Source organism: Silurus aristotelis (assembly GCF_946808225.1).
Source record: "Silurus aristotelis genome assembly, chromosome: 10".
Classification (NCBI taxonomy): Eukaryota; Metazoa; Chordata; class Actinopteri; order Siluriformes; family Siluridae; genus Silurus; species Silurus aristotelis.
Genome location: NC_139583.1, coordinates 12,653,932 through 12,673,093, shown reverse-complemented (window position 1 = coordinate 12,673,093; position 19,162 = coordinate 12,653,932). Strand labels below are relative to the sequence as shown.

At 37.3% G+C, this 19,162-nt stretch overlaps 2 protein-coding genes across 2 annotated transcripts; both read right to left on the bottom strand.

The window, feature by feature from the left end:
• Positions 1-1,396: 1,396 nt before the first annotated feature.
• Positions 1,397-10,567, bottom strand: cetp (cholesteryl ester transfer protein, plasma). Its single transcript, XM_083552099.1, has 16 exons — positions 10,259-10,567; positions 9,944-10,058; positions 9,711-9,842; positions 8,469-8,539; positions 8,262-8,349; positions 7,516-7,585; positions 7,354-7,414; positions 7,174-7,265; positions 6,840-7,019; positions 6,617-6,667; positions 6,336-6,485; positions 3,891-3,958; positions 3,767-3,809; positions 3,607-3,676; positions 3,355-3,440; positions 1,397-2,510 (listed from the first exon to the last, which is right to left on the bottom strand). The coding sequence occupies exons 1-16, from the start codon at positions 10,401-10,403 to the stop codon at positions 2,433-2,435; spliced, it is 1,500 nt and encodes a 499-aa protein (XP_083408225.1). The 5' UTR covers positions 10,404-10,567; the 3' UTR covers positions 1,397-2,432.
• Positions 10,568-11,105: 538 nt separating this feature from the next.
• herpud1 (homocysteine-inducible, endoplasmic reticulum stress-inducible, ubiquitin-like domain member 1) lies at positions 11,106-19,148 on the bottom strand. Its single transcript, XM_083552118.1, has 8 exons — positions 18,654-19,148; positions 18,105-18,182; positions 16,552-16,629; positions 15,971-16,131; positions 15,664-15,774; positions 15,211-15,567; positions 12,363-12,477; positions 11,106-12,218 (listed from the first exon to the last, which is right to left on the bottom strand). Exons 1-8 carry the CDS (start codon positions 18,804-18,806, stop codon positions 12,039-12,041), a joined length of 1,233 nt encoding a protein of 410 aa, XP_083408244.1. The 5' UTR covers positions 18,807-19,148; the 3' UTR covers positions 11,106-12,038.
• Positions 19,149-19,162: the final 14 nt, after the last annotated feature.

Sequence of the window (19,162 nt, the reverse complement as noted above, 5' to 3'; positions counted from 1 at the left end):
AGAAAGTAAAAAAAAGAAAATTAAGAATAAAATATAGAAAAAAAAAAAATTTTCATGACAGAGTTGCCCCTTTTCCTTCTTTGCGGTATACCAGCTCAAATGTGTAATGATTTTATTTAACACAAAAATTATCTTGGCAGCCCAAAGAGAAACTTGCTTCTTTTATCAACACAATTGTTTCAAAACATGGCGATCAGAACCACCTGTATAATACTGCGTAGTTCCCCTTTGTACCACAGGACCACACCTCTGACATGTACATTAATTATCTCTAAGATACAGAGGAAATTCCCCCCAAAATTCCCAAAGTTGTTTGATCAGCCAAATAATAAGTTTAATGTAAAGATGTTTTTATAAATTTATAAATCTTTGCTTACTGGTGGTTATTTATATACTATGGTCCAATGCAAATTAGTCTAGGACTAAAGAACAACACAACTAGATCACAAAGTGTTGTTGTTGTTGTTTTATTATGATCTGTGCTTTGTGCTACATCTATTCCAGTGGTGGGTCATGCATTTCACACCTAGATCTTCAGTGGTGTTCTATCTGAGCCAATCCACCTCTTAATACCATCATTATGATTTCACAGCAATAGAAACCATCAATATTATACAGAAATGTAGTATAACAGAGCACTGAAGCACAGGCAGGAATCTCATGCATTGATAATGAATGGCATTACTAAAGTAACAATCCAATGAACACAACTCAACAAGTCTCCTTTCATTGCAGCCACAGCTGCACCACCCACATAAAACATCAGTATTAACCTCATAAAATGGTTTTGGGTTTTTTGTGCATTTTTGTGCATTTTATTAGTGCATTACGGTTTTCCTGTGGATTTAAAATTTAGGTAAATTGTGCCTTTTTGTGCAGATTCTAGGGGGGAAAAAATTAAAAAGTATAAATTGTTCATGAAAAAGCCTGACAACTGTTGTACTCACTATGTCCAGCTTTTCTTAAAAAATCTGTCTTGTAAGTGTCCTTATGTGTATCCGCAACCTAATCAATTTCTTAAAAATAATGTAATACACTTTTTTTTTTTTACAAAAATATAGTAAAGTCAGTAAGTCTGTGATTTTGTTAAAGTCTAGGCCAGCAGAGAAGGCATTGCTAGCCCTGACTGCTTGCCAATGATCTATTCCCTGTTTGATCCACAAGGGTCCACAAAGATAGTATATAAATTTGTAAACGGAACCTGAGAGCGGAAGCAAATGGAATTTTGATGGTACACCCTGGTGTAAAAATTGCGCCTCTGGCAACCCTGAGTGAAAGTATATTTTCATTTTATTCAGTCATGTCAACGCTGCAATACAGCGTCACCATGTGGTCAAGTACACTGTATGCGGGTGTATATTGTGTATTTTTTATACAAAGAATATGATGTTCATGATTTAGCCACTGATTACACTTTATTTATTTATTAACGAAAAACAGACTATAATTTCACAAATGATAGTTTTATCTAATATTGTAAAAGAAGTCCAAGAAACAATTTACTTCCTGTTAGATCTAATTTAAAAATATAGATGAGATCTTCAGTCGGATCATTAATCGTATATTACCTAATAATACACATCATAAAAAAGATATAAATTATATTAACATATACATTTCTAGGACAATTAAATTAACTTAAAGTTAGTTAGTTAGTTAGTTAGTTGGTTATTTGGTTAGATAGATTGTTTGTTGGCTAGTTAGTTAGTTAGTTGTTTATTTGGTTAGATAGATTGTTTGTTGGGTAGTTAATTAGTTGGTTAATTGGTTAGCCAGTTAATTGGTTAGTTAGTTAGTTAGTTAGTTAGTTAGTTAGTTAGTTAGTTCAATTTTTTTGTTGGCTGGTTAGTTAGTTGGTTAGATGGTTAGTTGCACTGCCACCAGAACAACTTAAAGATTTACAACATTCACACAATCTTTGTTAGGTTTTCAAACACATATTTTAAACATTGTTGATCTTCTTTTAGGATATATTTCAATTAAATCGGAAGGTGGTCCTGCAAGACTGAAAAATAACTTTCTTGGAGAGCTGCAAGATCCACCAAATCTGCAGTCTTTACTAGAAGGGAGCCTTGAAGTTATGAAAGATATTGAATTATTAAATGGTTATTAGAAGTTTAACTAAAAGTATATTATAAAATATCTCCACCTTGGTCAAGAACAGTAAAGCTTCTATTCTGCTATTAAGCTTCTTCTGAAAGCCCCTGGCAAATTTGTATTTTACAGCAATTGCAATGACATCCACAGATAAGGAAAGAATGTTTTACTGGTGCTTAAAAACAATCATACAGTATATTACTAAAAAGGCCTTACTATAGAAATGCTCATTAAACTAATCATATGTACATACAAATGTAAATATATTTGTAGCATCACCTAATGTGATCTTTATGTGTCTTTAGGCAAATGCTTAACAGAATAGGGGACTGTGTTTACTCCAGAGTCTTCTTGAGGAACTCCACCAGTAAATGCTCTGGGAAACCAAAGTCCATCTGCACCAAGACATAACCCTGCATGGTGAAAAAGAGAACATGAGGATTAGCTGAAACAACATGGGCATGTATGCTGAGTATCAGTAGTTAAAAGATTTTGGATATCTTAACTATGACAATTTATAATTATAAATATTTATATTTATAATTTTTTTTAAGTAACCCTGTAAAGGAAAATTGAGATTTCTTGTGTAACAACTGGGTTAACTACAGCAAGTACTTTTCTTGTGTGTGAGGTGCACAGCAAAGAGCTAATCTCATTTACCAGGGTTGCTAGTTTTTGGGGAAAATTGTCAGCACAGCTACAGTTCAAACAAGACAAAGAATTTTAACTATGCCTTTTTTCACAGTATAAAAAAAATTTCATTGTGGTGCACATACATTTCCAAAGTGTACACATCATCCAATCCAAAATCACCCTTTGCTTCTCCCAGTAATTTCCATATATCTCATTTATTTCTATTTTCATTTATCTTCAATTTCAGATATTCTGTTGTCCTCAAAATCTTTTTAAACTACCCAAATATGGCAGTCCAATAACTGTTTAGTCCTTGAGAATGGGGCAGTGTGAATCCTGTCCAAATGGACTTTTATCAGTGCTGATGCAGTACCCATATTTGACCACTATTTGCAATAATAAGTCTGTGGCATGTAAGTGGGGCTGAAACTGTGCAACATCTAGGGGAGGTTGGCCAAACTTTATCATCTCAACTTAAGTTTGTATTTGTCACAAAGCAAAATTGTTTTCATTGGTCAGAGTTGGGCTCTCAAAAATTATTTTTTTAAGGCTTCGTTGATCAGAGAGATGTAGTTATAAAGCTTCAGTAAACAACTGCTCAAAAAAAAGAGCTTATTCACTCACATTATAAGGGATTACTTCAGGATTGATTATGTCAAACAGATTGAGCCCCTGCTTGTCCATCACATTTGTTATTGCTGCCTCTAAGTCTAAGAAAGGAAATATATCAGAATGATAAAATATCACATGCATACTTTCATAGTTGCACAAACACACACACACACACACACACACACACACACACACACACACACACACACACACACACACACACACACACACACACACACACACACACACACATACTAGACTTACAGGATATGACTTTGGGTATCCCAATCTTCTCAACAGCCTCTTGTAGATAAACACTTAAGCTCTTCTCCATCTTAGATGATGATGATGATGACACAAGATGATAATTATGTGTTGATAAATACCTTAATAAAATAACTCTGATTTGTAGCTCAGTTCTTACCTCAAAAACACCTTCTGAGATGGAAATGTTTGCTGCAAATATACTATAAGCCACAAAAAAATATATGTTAGAAGTGATTAAATGTGGTAAAAAATGCAGGGCTTCAAAGACGTGCCATACTTACTGCACTGGTGTGGTCTTTAGGATGACTTTCTTTTCAGAATAAGAGGCTCTCACAAATACTTCAACCTCCTAATGAGACATAATCCATAGTTTTAAGTTAGCATATTATACATTTAAACTTTTAAGTATGCTCTAAATATTAAAATACTGGTGAATTTTTTCAACTCTGATTAGTGTTGATTTAAATTCTGTAAAGGTACCTTAACAGTAATGTTGGTTGTTGATAGATATACATTTATTATAAATATGTTTATAACAATAAATTTTGTTTAGTACAATTTTTTTTTTAATAAAAAATAATTTCTTTGTATAAGTCATTCACAAAGATTTTCATGGATGATTTTTCACATTATCAAGGGCTAACAAGCATAATTAAACTTTCACTTATAATTTTGAATAGATTGTTATTATTGAAAAGCTGTAGTATATGCAGACATGGTATTAAACATCCTGTTATTGGAACATAATCAACTTTAGGATGAGATCACATCACACCACCCATTTGTGTAATGAAATGCGCAACGTTAGCCTTTTAACTCATGACTAGAAAATTACCAGTCAGATTATGCAACTGAATCTATTCTATGCTTGGATCATATTGGGACATAGGAGGAGAAGGAGAGAAGAAAGATGCCTACAGAGACAGCAGGGAAAGGAGCAGTGAAGTAGAGTGAAGGATAGGGTTGGTACTTTAAATGTTTGTACTATGGCTACAATGAGAGTAGCTATAGTACCAAGTGGAAAGTGAGTAAGGAAAGGAACATTGAAGGATGTTTCAACTGTTCTATACTAGTGTGGATGAGAAGATAAATTGTGTAGGGCTGATTCTGAAGGAAGAGTACAGTAAGAGTGTAGTGGAGGTGAAAAGATTTTTTGATAGGGTAATGAATGTGAAGCTGGAAGTTGAAGGGGTGATGATAAATGTCATCATTGCTTATACCTCCCAAGAGGGTTGTGAGATGGAGGAGAAGGAAAGATTTTGGAGTGAAAGGAACAGAGGTGATGAGGAGGTGATTGGTAGGTATGGCTTTAAGAAGAGGAATGTGAAAATGCAGATGGTGGTAGATTTTGCTAAAAGAATGGAAATGGCAGTGGTGAATACGTATTTTAAGAAGAAGGAGGATCATAGGGTGACGTTTAAGAGGAAGGTGCACACAGGTGGACTATGTTCTATGTAGGAGATGCAACCTAAAAAAAAATTAGGGACTGTAAGGTGTTGCGGGGGACAGCGTAGATATACAGCATTGGATGGTGGTCTGTAGGATGGTTTTGGAAGTAAAGTAGAAGAGGAGGAGAGTGAGGACTGAAAGAAGAATAAGATGGTGGAGACTGAAGGAGGAAGACTGTAGTGTGAGATTCAGGGAAGAGGTCAGACAGGGGCTCTGTGGTGGTGAAGAGGTGCTGAATGATTGGGAAACTACTGCAGAAGTGATAAGGGAGACACCTAGAAACATACTTGGTGTGACATCTAAAAAGAGAAAGGGAAACACAGAGATACTGGTGGAATGAGGAAGTGCAGGAAAGCGTAAGAGGTTGGTGAAACAGAATTGGGATCGACACTGGGTAAGATTTATACAGATTGGCTCGGCAGAGGGACCGAGTTTGGAAGGATGTGCTGCAAGTTAGAGCAATAAAGGTTGAAGCTGGAAATGTGTTGACTAGTGATGAGAATGTGTTAAGAAGATGGAGAGAGTATTTTGGGCAGCTGATGAATGAGTAAGAGAGAGAGAGAATGGTGGTTAATGTAAAGATAGTGAAACAGGTAGGATTAGTAAGAAGGAAGTGAGAGCAGCTATTTAGAGGATAAAGAGTGGAAAGTTGTTTGGACCTGATAACATACCAGTAGAAGCATGGAGATGTTTAGGAGAGATGGCAGTGGAGTTTTTAACCAGATTGTTCAACAAAATTGTGAAAGGTGGGAGGAATGGAGATGTGCTGGTACCAATTTTAAGAATAAGGGAGCTGTGCAGACCTGCAGTAACTACAGGGGAATAAATTTGATCAGTCACATTATGAAGTTATGGGAAAGAGTAGTGGAAACCAGGCTGAGAGAAGAGGTGACCAACTGTGAGCAACGGTATGGTTTCATACAAAAGCGCACTACAAACCAATGATTGCTTTGAGAACGTTTATAAAGAGAAGTATAGAGAAGGTCAAAGAAGTTGCACTGTGTGTTTGTCGATTTAGAGAAAGCATATGACAGGGTGGAGAGAGGAGTTGTGGTATTGTATGAGGAAGTCAGATGTGTCAGAGAAGTATGTGAGGGTGGTGCAGGTGCAGTATGAGGACAGTGTGATAACAGAGAAGTTGTGCAGTAGGAACCTGGTTGAAGGTGGAGGTATTGAGACTCACTTTTAATTAATTAAAGTTTTGGATGAATACATTTGCATAATTTTGGTTGAATTGCAAATGGTTCAGGCTTTTGTTTAAAGTGCTGATTACTGACCGTCTCAAAGTAAAGTGCAGGACTGTCTTGGTCTGCAGAAGAGAGCTCCACTGCAGCCACCACTTTGACAGAAGTGCCTCGCGGTGTGGTCCATAAACGAGGCACTGATGCACTCCACGCTCTTAACAATGGCTCTCCAGAAAGCAGCCACTAATAAATATAGTCACAAACAAACAAACAATTTATAATAATTCCATGTAAGTCTTACATATTGTTTCCATAGGAACAATTGCAAAGGGTCACAAAACAGTAACTAAAGTTTACTGTAAACACTAAAGTACCTTGTCAACTAAATTAGGCCTGTCTGTGGATAGCTGAGCCTGGAACATGCCCTATAATAATAATAAAAAAGTCAACTCAAGTAATCTCCTTGGATATGCATGGTGGAAATAAAAGATGGTCCATCTAACAAAATAATTGTTAAAGCCATGCATTGAGATCTTTTAATGTTTATGCTGTCACTATAGTATATGGTTTTAGCATGCTTTAAACGATGATATTAACAGTGAGCTCTGTTCTGGAGATGTTTTTGACGAATCGTCCATCGTGGTATGCTGCTGTCATTAGAGGGTCAAGGGCGTCATCTGAGAGCCAAAAATACAGGCTGCGGTTTTCTGAAATGTGGTCTGGCTTAAACACTGAGTCCTTGATCACTGAGGTGCTATTATTATAGGTCACTAGACCCTGTTAAAAAAGGAAACCAGAATAATGTGGTTATTTAACAGCAACAGAATATTCAACATTTTATTTAAGCAAATTTACAATATATTTAGAGTAAATGTAGCTGTTTGATGAAGCAGCATTGTTAATATTTAGTAAACAGGATGCTGTGGGCAACCTTGTGGTATGACTCTATGTAATTCAAGGTGATGACAGGAAAAGAGGTTATGCCAACATCCACATTGATGTTTCCATCACTCAGAAACTGCTCTGCTCATAGAAAGGAAAGATCTACATTACATTTCTACATTATACATGCGCACATCCAAATGGCAAGCTTTTTTTCCTCAAGCCCTACCTGCTGTGTCCTGAATAAAATCTGCCAGGATATTTGCCACCTTGTTTATTTCATTACAGATCTGTAATCCACACAAATGAATTAGCAATGCATTTTGTAAATAAACTTTGCGCAATTTTGTGTTCTTTCAAATGTCTAGGGTTTTACAATTAACTCACTCACTTGCCCCTTTACAACCAGCTTTACAGTGATGGTGATGAAATTAGTGAACAGTTTCTTTAGCCAGTTAGGTCTGCAAAAAAGCCATATCAGTCTCAAAAATGTTCAAACGTGTTAAAAGCCAGGAGAAAAGAAGCATTGGCATTAGAAACTTCAACAACTTCAAGGATGCAAGGCTTAAAGTATATTTTCCCTGGTAGAAAAATAGGAGTAATTTTTAGTATAAGTCATTTTGCATTTCTTTACTTGCCTTTGATTTGAGACATTTATTCATTTATTCATTAAACTTTAGTGGCAGGTCAGTGTTGCAGGAGGATCTAAAAGCTATCTCAGGAACACTGGGCAAGAGACACGGATACAACTTGGATGAGACCCTGGCAAACTCGTAGAAAACCCACATAGAGAGTGACCTTCTTAATTATTCATTATTTTATATATTTATTAAGGAGATAGCTCCTTCCACCCATACATAGGAAGAAAGGGATTTAAAGCGTAATTATAGATTGTATCTATGGCATATTTATAGATGTTGCTTTTGTTAAAGAAGTCTGCTTACGGTTCATTTTTGTGATGTACCATAATACTGTTCGTAACTTTGGCTTTATGAATGTGGCTCCAGATATTTGGTGTTCAAATATGTGTCCTCAGCAGATTGGGAATATTCTGTAAAATTGTTGGGTGTAAAAAGAACCCACCCAAGTATTCAAAACACTTCACTTGACGTGTGAATTGTGAATTTGCACACTCACTCTCGGTCGCCTTGCAATAGGAGTTGTAGCTTGTGGAAAGTGAGGTAGCAGTCGGAAGTGTCTGCAGCTACTCTGCCTTTCCCACAATCTAAAACACACAAAGCACAACGTTTTCATCACACTTTTGAGTCGAGAGAGCAGAGAGAGACAAGGATCTGACCAGTTAGTCATTACACAAAGGCAGAATAAAAAAGTGATAATACTTACATAGTTTAGAATTGATGACTAAATCAATTTGGGAGTCAACTTCAAAATCTAGCGACTGGCCTACTGAAAAGCTATATGAGAAAGTATCATTATTTAAGTACACAATAAAAAACAGAAGTATTTGGACACCTGACTTTTTCCATATGTGGTTTCTCTATGGAATTCCTAAATGGTTTACATGGGTTGGCAAGAATGATCTTGCCTGGTATAGAGCTTTGACCTCAACATAATCAAACACCTTTGGGATAAACTGAATATTAACTACACCACAGGCTTAATCAGATGTCTACAAACCTTTGTCCAAATAGTGTGTATCTGATCACTTACAGAATCTAAGTAGTCAATGATAATGTCTACAGAAGATGTCTACAGTTTGGTAACATTATTGAGGGCATTTTAAGAAATAACAGGAGCTTCCAAGCATGCCTTCCATTCCAAGGTAGGTGTTTAAGGTAAGCTCATTCCTCTTGTTTATCATAGGAACAATTCATCAGTAGCATATGGATAATATCACCAGAAGTGACATTCAATCATTTATAACATCAGAGAAGCAGTGGGACATCATTCACCTTCCCTTTAGAAAACAATCATAATTATTGTTTAGAAAGACATCTGTCTAAATAATTTAATCACCCCGTTATTTGTGTGAGCACCCAAAATAACGACATCAATAATGAGAATGGAAACTGATCACATCAACTGATATCTTTTATTTACTTTTGGAGTGCAACTTCATGTACTTTGTTACAGGTGGGATTTTTTTTTAAAAACAGTATAAAATTTCAGAGCGGATACTATTCAAGGCCCACTTTGAATTGGTTGAACCTGAGGTAAAAGTAAATAATAAATAATACCCCCCTGGCTCTATTATCATGAGCTTGATGAGATGACAGAATGAATGTGCTTCATGATGAGGAAACACTGATATAAGCAATTTGGATTTAAAATCAAATAAGAACTATGTAGTCAACTTTTCTTTAATGATATTACTATCCATTTTCACTAAACCACATGTGAATCATATTTATTATGGTGACAAATAATACATTTGATAGCCACTAACTGGATGGATTTGTTTAATTGTAATTATCATCGTACTTCGTAGATGGTACTTTATAATTTACCATTATATTGAGCCATAGTGTAGTGTAATTGATATTTTTTACAGTGCATAAATAAAATCACTTTTAAACAACCCTGATCTATCTTCACATATATATAAAAATGCATGGAATTACTTACAGAGTGTTCCCAAATTGATATGTAATGGTTCCCTTAAAAACAACAGATACTTTGGAGATGGTGATTCCAATTCCTTCATTCTCCCGCAGCTCAAATTCGCTATTTCCAATTGATAGGTTGTGGATCTCCAGACTAAGCATGATGAAACCATTAAAATGGACAAAGGCATTGTAACTTCTGTGCAAATAATTAAAGGAAAAAAAAACATATCTATGATATTTTAGTATACCTACTTGTGTAATCCATAATTCACCTTGCCCATGAATAACACTGACTTCTCCCCCTCAATACTTGGATATTTGGCATGCTGGAATGCAGCCTGGATAACGTCTGTAGTTTTTTCATTTACTGTAAAAGTTTAAAAAGGTCATGTCACAAAAATACTCACAAAAGTGCAAGATCTTGCAAAAGAATCAAAAGATCTCACAAGCTTACAGTCCTGTAAGGGTCTTACTACTAGTCCACTATTAAATAACTATTATTTTGCTAGTGAAAACAAATCCATATTTACAGAAAAACTGTATACAAACAAAAAAAAATGCACCTACAGACAACAGCAGCAGGGTATGTGAGCCTACACACAATGCCGGTAAACCTGTAGGCCAATTCAGGATCCACACACGAGTGTCCCACTCCAGCCAGGCTAAAGAGAAGGAGCAGTCCTACACCTGGCCCCATCACGTTCCTCTCCATCTCTGGAATGTTTTAAAATACAGGCCCTGCTCTGTTCTACTTCTTCTTCCAAATGATACTGGGATTCTTTGTCCTGTGCTGTAAGATCTCAAGGCAATTAGGTAAAATATAGGGTTGCCTTGAAAGCGTGTGCGTGTGTGTGTGTGTGTGTGTGTGTGTGTGTGTGTGTGTGTGTGTGTGTGTGTGTGTGTGTGTGTGTGTGTGTGTGTGTATGTGTGCATGGTTGGAGGAGGAGCACTATAGAGGACAGAGGAGAACTGACATTTTTGTCCAGAGTCCACTACCATTATTTGAACTGTTCTTACAAATGGTCAGTAAAAATAAGAAGTGTGTGTTGCTATTATACAAAACAATCTACATTGTTGAAAAGGCCAAAATACTGTGAAACATAATAGGCTTGGTGATAAAGGTGAGGGCCACAAGACAATCATTATGGATGGTTAGAGGAATTACAGTTAATTTGATCACTTTGTAAGCAGAGCAAAGCAGAGTGTAAGTGTGCACATGTGCTAAAAGAAAAAGCTGTTGCTCCATAAGTTTGTGTTCTGGTGGTTTATCGGAAATGGGCAGGCCGGTCTGCTTATGTCTGAAGTACAAAGAACAAACGTAACAGAAAAATCAAAAACAGAACGTGTATGCCACAACGTTTCCGTGGCATGCTGCTCAGCAACTTGTAACGCTTATCACAAAGAAGCCACTTGATTTATTTAAAGAAATTTATTTCACTTTCTTATACAAAGTTGTACAGCATGTTCCAACGGCATTAGCGAAGCTGATTTTTTTTTCTTAAAGAGAATGTCTTCATAAAGTGCTAAATACCGGATCAGAACATTTTATTATTTAAATGTATTAATTCTTCCATTAAAGAAATGGTGCTATCTTGCTTTCAGGTGCCTGCTCATTTACTTGACATGCCGATGCACAAAGGTTTAAATAAGAGCTATATATTCATGCAGGATTCAAATTAGAAGTTTTGTCCAACTTTCTTTGTTCCAGAAGCCACAAAATCAAACATTTCCTGGGCTGATAATATTTTATCCATATGATTGCTATTAATTATATGTATTCTTTATAATCAGAACATTATTCACAATCATACAGATGCAACACACAGACCAAACTGAAATTTATCATAACGTCAAAGTGCCAAACACAAGCCCTTATAAAAGGCATTTGTACACAAAGAATCTATTAATACCCTTCAATGTCAGTCATGTTTGATGTGATAAGCCATGTTCCACTCATGGTTTCAATCTCTGGGATCTCTGGGAATATTCCAGGAAAATGAAGTCCTGATGACACTGTGCAATGTGGTCAGCCAGCCGACAGACCGATGCTGGCAGGGAAAAAAATGTAAAGTGCTGTGTAGAGACTGTACAGAAACATTTACAAATTTGATTCAGCACATATTTACATTATATACACACTATTTGGCTGAAGGAAGAGTTTTTGGTCATATTGCCAAACAGCTTGAAACTGCTTAATGGATGAACCTGGAAGTTTATTAAACAGTATATATTATCTTATCCAGGAATCACAGACCATGTGTTTGCAAATAAAAAGAAGTCCTGGAGCAAAGTCACTAAGAGAAGGCAGAGTTCTCCTTCATGTTCTGCGCTACTTTTTTTGCTGAACTCAATTAGCTATAGCTTGAGGAGTCTCAGGGATCAGAGAGGAAAAGAAAGCTTTGAAGAAAACCCAGGCAGTCCAGAGAATAGGGGGTCGAACTGGAGACACAGGAACTGCAGTCAACGGGGGTGGAACGGCAGCTTCCCCATCTGTCTCATCATCCTCTAGCACAGCAGGGGGCACCACCTTAAAAAAGAAAACGTAATCCCTCAAACATGTCTTAAACACACACAGTAATAAATATGTATATTCAGAAAGATACAGTTTTTACTCATGTCTAAGCTGAAAGCACATTATACAGAATCTACAGTAATAAATATTTTCTCTCACCGGCTCTTGTCTGTCCTGGTTCTGATTCTGCTGATTCTGAATGACCTCTGGTGCTGGATTGTTTGCAGGCCGAGCCGGAGCTCTTTGTCTGAATGGGAACCAGCCCGCAGTGTGCCTGCGAAAAAGAGAAGATTGCGGTCAGGTTTACATTCAGAAAACAGGAGCTCTGTGAACTCGCCACCTGTTATATTATGCATTCCATGCTAAAATAGTCTAGCATGTGTGCAGCTACTATTCATTCTATTCTCAGCTCAAGGACATGCTGCCAGTTAAAAGAAGAAGAAGAAGGAGAAGAATAGCCTTTATTTGTCACATTACATTACAGCACAGTGAAATTCTTTCTTCACATATCGAGCAAGCTGGGGTCGGAGCGCAGGGTCAGCCATGATTACGGTGCCCCTGGAGCACAGAGGGTTAAGGGCCTTGCTCAAGGGCCCAAAATTGGCAGGGCTATACTCGTAAAAGTATATAGTTGTTACTATTCTTAGAATTTTTTTTTTCTCCCCCAATTATTTATTTATTACATTTTTTAATTATTTATATTTTCTTTTTTTTTTCTTTTTTTTTTTTTTTGGGGGGGGGGGGTGTTTACACGGAAAACAGTGTTAAGAAAGAACTCTTTCATTACACGGTTACATTTTCAGTTTTTTTCAACCCAGACTTGTTGGCAGCTTTGCCCACTCTCTTCCAACTTCATGATGCACCTTGACGCTTTTCAACCAGTCAACTTCAGATAGATGAAAAATGAAAGGAGGAAAAAAAACAACAAAGTGTTTTAATACGGTTTGAGGCTCATCAAAAACAACCAGAACCTCTTCAATGCGTCTTTAGAACTGTACTGGAGTGATGAAAACTGTTCTTCCAAACCACATTCGCTCTACTCGTGTTTTATTGGCACTAATGGTGAAAACTGTCCCTCCAAAATGCTGTTCATTAGGCTCGAGATGAACTGATTTACAGTGAACTTTCCCTACAGGCAGACAAGTGATTGAGCCAAAACTATAGCACACATATCAGAAAAAAAACCCAGTGTAACTACAACCAGTTTTCTATTGTCACCAGTCTGTAGGAACTGAGCACCTGTTGCCAACCTCTTTGACATTTTTCATAAAAACTCCCCGAGAAGCATTAAACATTCATTCCTAATATCTTTTCTATTTACATTTGTAAAAGACAGTATTCATTCACCGAATCACAACTTATTTTAGACTGTGACTATATAACAGCTATGCTTTTGTAAATAAATTGTGTATACACCACAAAGGTTATGTTTACAGAATGAGCTTCAACCACCATGGATATCATGGCCTCAGCAGGGAAAATGAGCAGTCCAAAACTTTTTCTGCCTACATGCAGAAGATACGGTTATATACAGATGAATTTAATCTGAAAATAAATAAAGAAGATTATTCTCATTGTTCGCTCTCAGAGTGTTTAGCTTAAGATAATGGATGGACGACCACACACAGAACATGATGAAAAGAAAAAAAGAAAAAGAAAAAGAGAGGCCCTACCATCTACAGCTTGCCAAAGGTCCCATTTGCTTGTGTGTGGGTGAATGTTAAACCAAAGTCCAAACATACAATAAGCTTCAATGTATAACAAAAGGCACAGAGCGCTCTTTTGTATCGAAAAAACACATTCCGTATCCCCACAGGCAATGTGCTCATTTTCCCTCTGTGCAGCCTGATTAACCTGCCTGATCACTCATGACCTGTAAAGTGAGCTCTCAGTTTTCTACAGAGGAAATATAAGATTAGCAAAAAAAATAAACTGTGTTGCATTACTCACACAGATTGTGTTCAGTAAAAAATACCGTGTGACATCACTCACAAACAGTTCACTATTTTAACTTTTCTGTTTATACACCATTTTTTGGCAACCGGTTTTTAGTAAAGTTTAGAAAATTATGAAAAGCTAGAGAGAAATATACCACTGTACATATTTTTAAGGAAAGATAATTAACTGATACTGACTTGTATAGTTAGTGCTATACTTCTTTATAAGGTAAAATAGTTATAAATAATTAGAACATGCTGTTGTCCCACCCACAGAAGATATACACTATATGGTCAAAACTCATCTACCCTATAGATGGGGTCAAATGCCCTTTCCTGTCATATCTGGTTCTTCTTCAAAATGGTACTACAAAGCTGGAGGAACACAACTGTATAGAATGTCTTTGGATGCAGTATATAATATATTTTGCATTCACTCAAACTTGCTCAAACCTGTTCCAACATGGCAATGCCCTTGAGCACAAAGAGAGCTAGATGAAGCTATGGTTTACATGGTTTGGGGAGAAAGATCTTGAGTGGCCTGCTATAGAGCTCTGATCTCAACTCTACTGAACACCATTAGGATCAATTTGAACACTGACTGCACCCCAGGCCTTCTCACTCTACCTCACTCTAGCTGCCTTTTGTAATACGCTTGTGGCTCATGAACACAAATGTCCACAAGCACACTCCAAAATCTAGTAGAACAGTGGAAGGAATTATAAGAGCAAATTGGGACTAAATGTGGAATGCAATGCTCAAAAAGCACATGCCATACTTATGACAAGGCGTCCACAAACTTTCTGTTTACATTTTTTTTTTTTTTATTCGGTTATATTATCATTTTAGAGATGCCCACTGTGCTGTCATAGGCTTTAGAGTTTGCATTTTCATGATTAAATGATAAAGGGTAGCTTACTATTATGTTGTTGCGAAATATGCTTATTAAATATTGTATACATTCGTTTCACTACATTTTAATACCTAATATCTTAGTGTATGCTTTTACCGTCTGCAAGTAATCTGAATAAGAAGAAGAAAAAAAAAAACCACAAAAACAACACACTTACAGGTACATGAGAATCAAGCTGCTCATCACTAGGATGAAGCGACTGAGGTTGGAATAGAAGTAAACGATGCTCAGGAACACAGCAAAGCGAGAAGCGGTGTAAACCCAATCCAACCAATCTCTCTCCACATCCTCCTCATCCTCCATCACTGGTCCGCCCTGAGCATTCATGCGCATGTTCTGATTGGCTCCTTCTGGGTTGATGAAGGCAGGGTCTGGAACATTCTGGTTGGCTGGCAGGTTGTCAATGGGAGCCTGATTGGGTAGTCCGGCAGGTACAGCGGCTTGTTGCGGAGTGACGGGGAGTGAAGTGGGAGGTGTTACGGGAACAGAGGCGGCTGCTGCAATTGCTGCTTGGCTGGAAGGTTAAATAGCAAATGTTTAATTTTATTCAAGGAGATGGAAACACAAACAAGTGGAAGCCAAGATAAGTGGAAAGTGAGATAATACTTACTACTGCATATAGTACTGCCGAGCGTACATATGTTGCAGCCAAAGGAGTTGCTGCGGGCTGTAAAGCGAGTACGTAGGGAAAGATGGATGGGTCATCGCTGCTGGTCCTTGTCTGTTTTCAGAAAAATGTATTTATACACTTATCTACAGTTACAGCCTTTTAATCAGCACTAAAACTCCAATTAGTTAAATACTAAAGTACTTTCTTGTTCTAATTTTTCATACATGGTTACTCTCAGAGCCTGTACCAACCACTGTGTTTCATTATCTCGATCTCAGTGACCTGACAAAAATCGGCAGGAACTTACGCGGAAGTGCTGGCGTCCGTGCCCGTGGCAGGCCATGCAGCAGTGGGCACAGCAGGGGAGGGGTGACCGCGCTGTCTGAGAACGGCAGAAGAGGACACAGTAGCCACAGATGGTACTGGAGTGGCAGTGGCTGGTGAGGGTGGCTGCTCTGCTGGTTTGACCTGCGTCATAAGTGAGAGACATGGTTGATTTGTTTTAAGGAAATTATGTTTTTCTGGGGGAAAGAAAAAAAAAATCACTACTGAAACTCTGAAATACAAAAATAACTCTGTTTGGTTTTTGTTAAGTTTATGCAAAGTTTGTGCTTTCTGGTGAATAATAATGAGCACAGCTGTGCGAGTTTGTTCCAGGCCACCCACTGAGCTAGCACTAGTTTCTCCAGAAAGCCTCTTGTTCTCACTGATGCACAGCGTGCTGCGAGGCTGAAGGAAAAATAACATGATGGCGCAATGGCACTGTCAGCAGCCTGAGAGAGCCTTCTAGAGGAACAACTTCAGCTCCTGCGTTATTGTGCATTTATATAAAGATTTGGTCAGTTATTCTGTTTTGTGTATGGGTGCAAAGTGGCCACCGAGGCATACCTTAGGTCTGGCTCCCTGCTGAAAATCAGGCTGAGGCTTAGCCGCACACACAAGGTGAAGAGTGGGTACTGTGTCTGTCTGTAAACACATGAACATGATGTTAGAAGAGTTTGTGCCTTACAGATAGCGAGACACCCTTTAACATGAATGGAAATGCGCTACTGAACTGTGTTTGTGTCTAGTCGACTGCAGACATATTAGGCTGTGGCATAGTGACCATGGTTTTATAAAACAAACATATTCTATTGAATACCAGATAAACTTCACAGTTAAAGATGTTTTTGAAAGTCTCAAAAAAGTACCATTAAATTACATTGAATGAAACAATAAAATGACTTCTGAAATGCTTTCAAAAGTTCAGAATTCTTACAAGCCATTCAAAACTCAACAGTAATAATGCTCTAGTCACACCAGGATGTGGGATTTCTTTCAGTTTAAACACTATGAATAAACTAGATAACAATGTTTTCATGACCTGAACAGTGACCTGAGGTAGCTGACTGCATATCATTTAGTACACACCCTTTCTTTTAAGATTGTACTAACATCCTATGTAACTTTTATACTTTTATATTCATCATTTTAGAAAATTAATCATCAAATTAATACGAATAATTTCAGCGTTCAATAATATATTTATGAAGGTGCTAAATAAATGTTTGTTTTAAATGCCTATAGACTATAGTTGAATAAAGTGTGCCAAAAAAAATATAATATACACACAGCGCTTCATAAGGAATGTCTTATTATCTTGATATGATATTTCTGCTATATCACCTATATATCTGATATTGATTACATATAATGAATACAAGTTGATATAATAAATATTTTGTGACATTTTATACACAAAATGCAGATTATCTGCATGTGCATGTACATCTTGTACACACTTTGTATAACATATACAAGCAAACAGTCTGTGTGTAAAAGTCAAAGTCTGCAATCTTATATTCTAAATCAAATGCACAATGTATTGATGAACATTCGATTTCAATATCATGTAAAATAGTGACATTTTTTAGTTGTTTTTTCTCTTGCAGATTGCAGTGTGGATTGTTTCAAAATATATATATTATTGTTAGCAATCCTAAATCATACAACTGTCTTTAAAAAGCTGTCAATAATTTATGTATAATAACTAAATTGAATAATGGCATGCGTAAATAAGTATGGCAAGCATGGCAGTTTGACTGAAAAAATTAATGTAATATAAAAAATTTATTATATATAGAAAGAAAAATTAAGATATAGATATATAAAAATAGAATGAATGTACTGTATCCGTCACCATCCCATAATTCAAAAGTTAATTAACATTAAATAATTATTAATAAATTATATAGAAAACAAATAAGTGGGTTCTGCCTTTTGCCCACTATAGTTGCCAGTATGTGCATCTATACACATTCAGCATGTTTGACTGTGTTGTGTATGTTATACAAACTGTGCAGGCATTGCACAACATACAAATACATGTAAATATTCTGTGTGCTATTTGATTTTTGCACATCATTGTGTTTTAAAAAAAAAAAGATAAATAAGCACTTTACCTTTCTGAAAACATCTCTGATGTACAGGTTGTCTGTGAGCAGTTTGCCTGAGTAGATGAGTCTTTGGTCCTTTACATCCTGTTTGGAGGAAAGAAAGCCACAAGTGTCAAATGCAATAAACAAATGAGAGAAGGTCATTCCGTAACTTTTCAAGCCACTCTTAAACGTGTTTCACGGGAGTGTTTTGAGAAAACAAAAGGGCGAATTGTACAGTACAGTGCCGTCTGCTTGACTATAAATCCACGGGCACGCGCCTGGCGTGTGCGCGCGCGTGTGTGTGTGTTTGTGTTAGCTACAATAGCTAACACCGCAAGCGCCCTAGTAGTACAACGGAATGCCAAGAGATGAGGTAACCCACCTAACCCGTAAGAAAAGTTCATAACGATCGTTATACGATTCACACACCATTTTTACAACAATAAAACGCGACAAAGCGAAATGGGAAGTGTATGACACTTGATAAACTGTAGGAATGCTAGCTGGCTAACACCGAGAGCCCTAGCTGTGTCGTAAACATGTAAATAAGATCACCATACTGTAACGACTCACCGGTTCGGATGGATAAACGGAAGCCAAGTGAGTTTTCAGGTCTTTCACCGTCCAATTGAGGTTGACATCTTTAATTATCTGATCGCCATGCACTTGATTCGGCGTTTTGATCACTACTGAGATCGTTTCTGTCTCCGAGACCTGGGAATCCATTTTCTTTGTCCGTTTCTCGACCCTGACTTTCACTTATCAAATTGACAAAGCCGTACGCTAAAGTTAACCCCGATGTCGGTAAGTATAAACAGACCCGGATGTCCGGCAGTTCTGCTGCGGGAGGCTGAAACACCGGAACTGGCACAAAGATCAGAGTAAGGCGGCGGTCCGAGGCAGCTCGGGAACTTTACGGGCGGTTGACAGCTCGTCAGATGCACCTCTTGGGTGTGTGTTTCCAAAACACACTGTGGCTCAACGGGATTGGCTGGAGAGCGCTCGCGCACTGACGTGGAGCCTATGCGGAAGCCACACGCACTGCGCAGACGCAGTGTCGGCCTTCTGTACTCGGGAAAGTT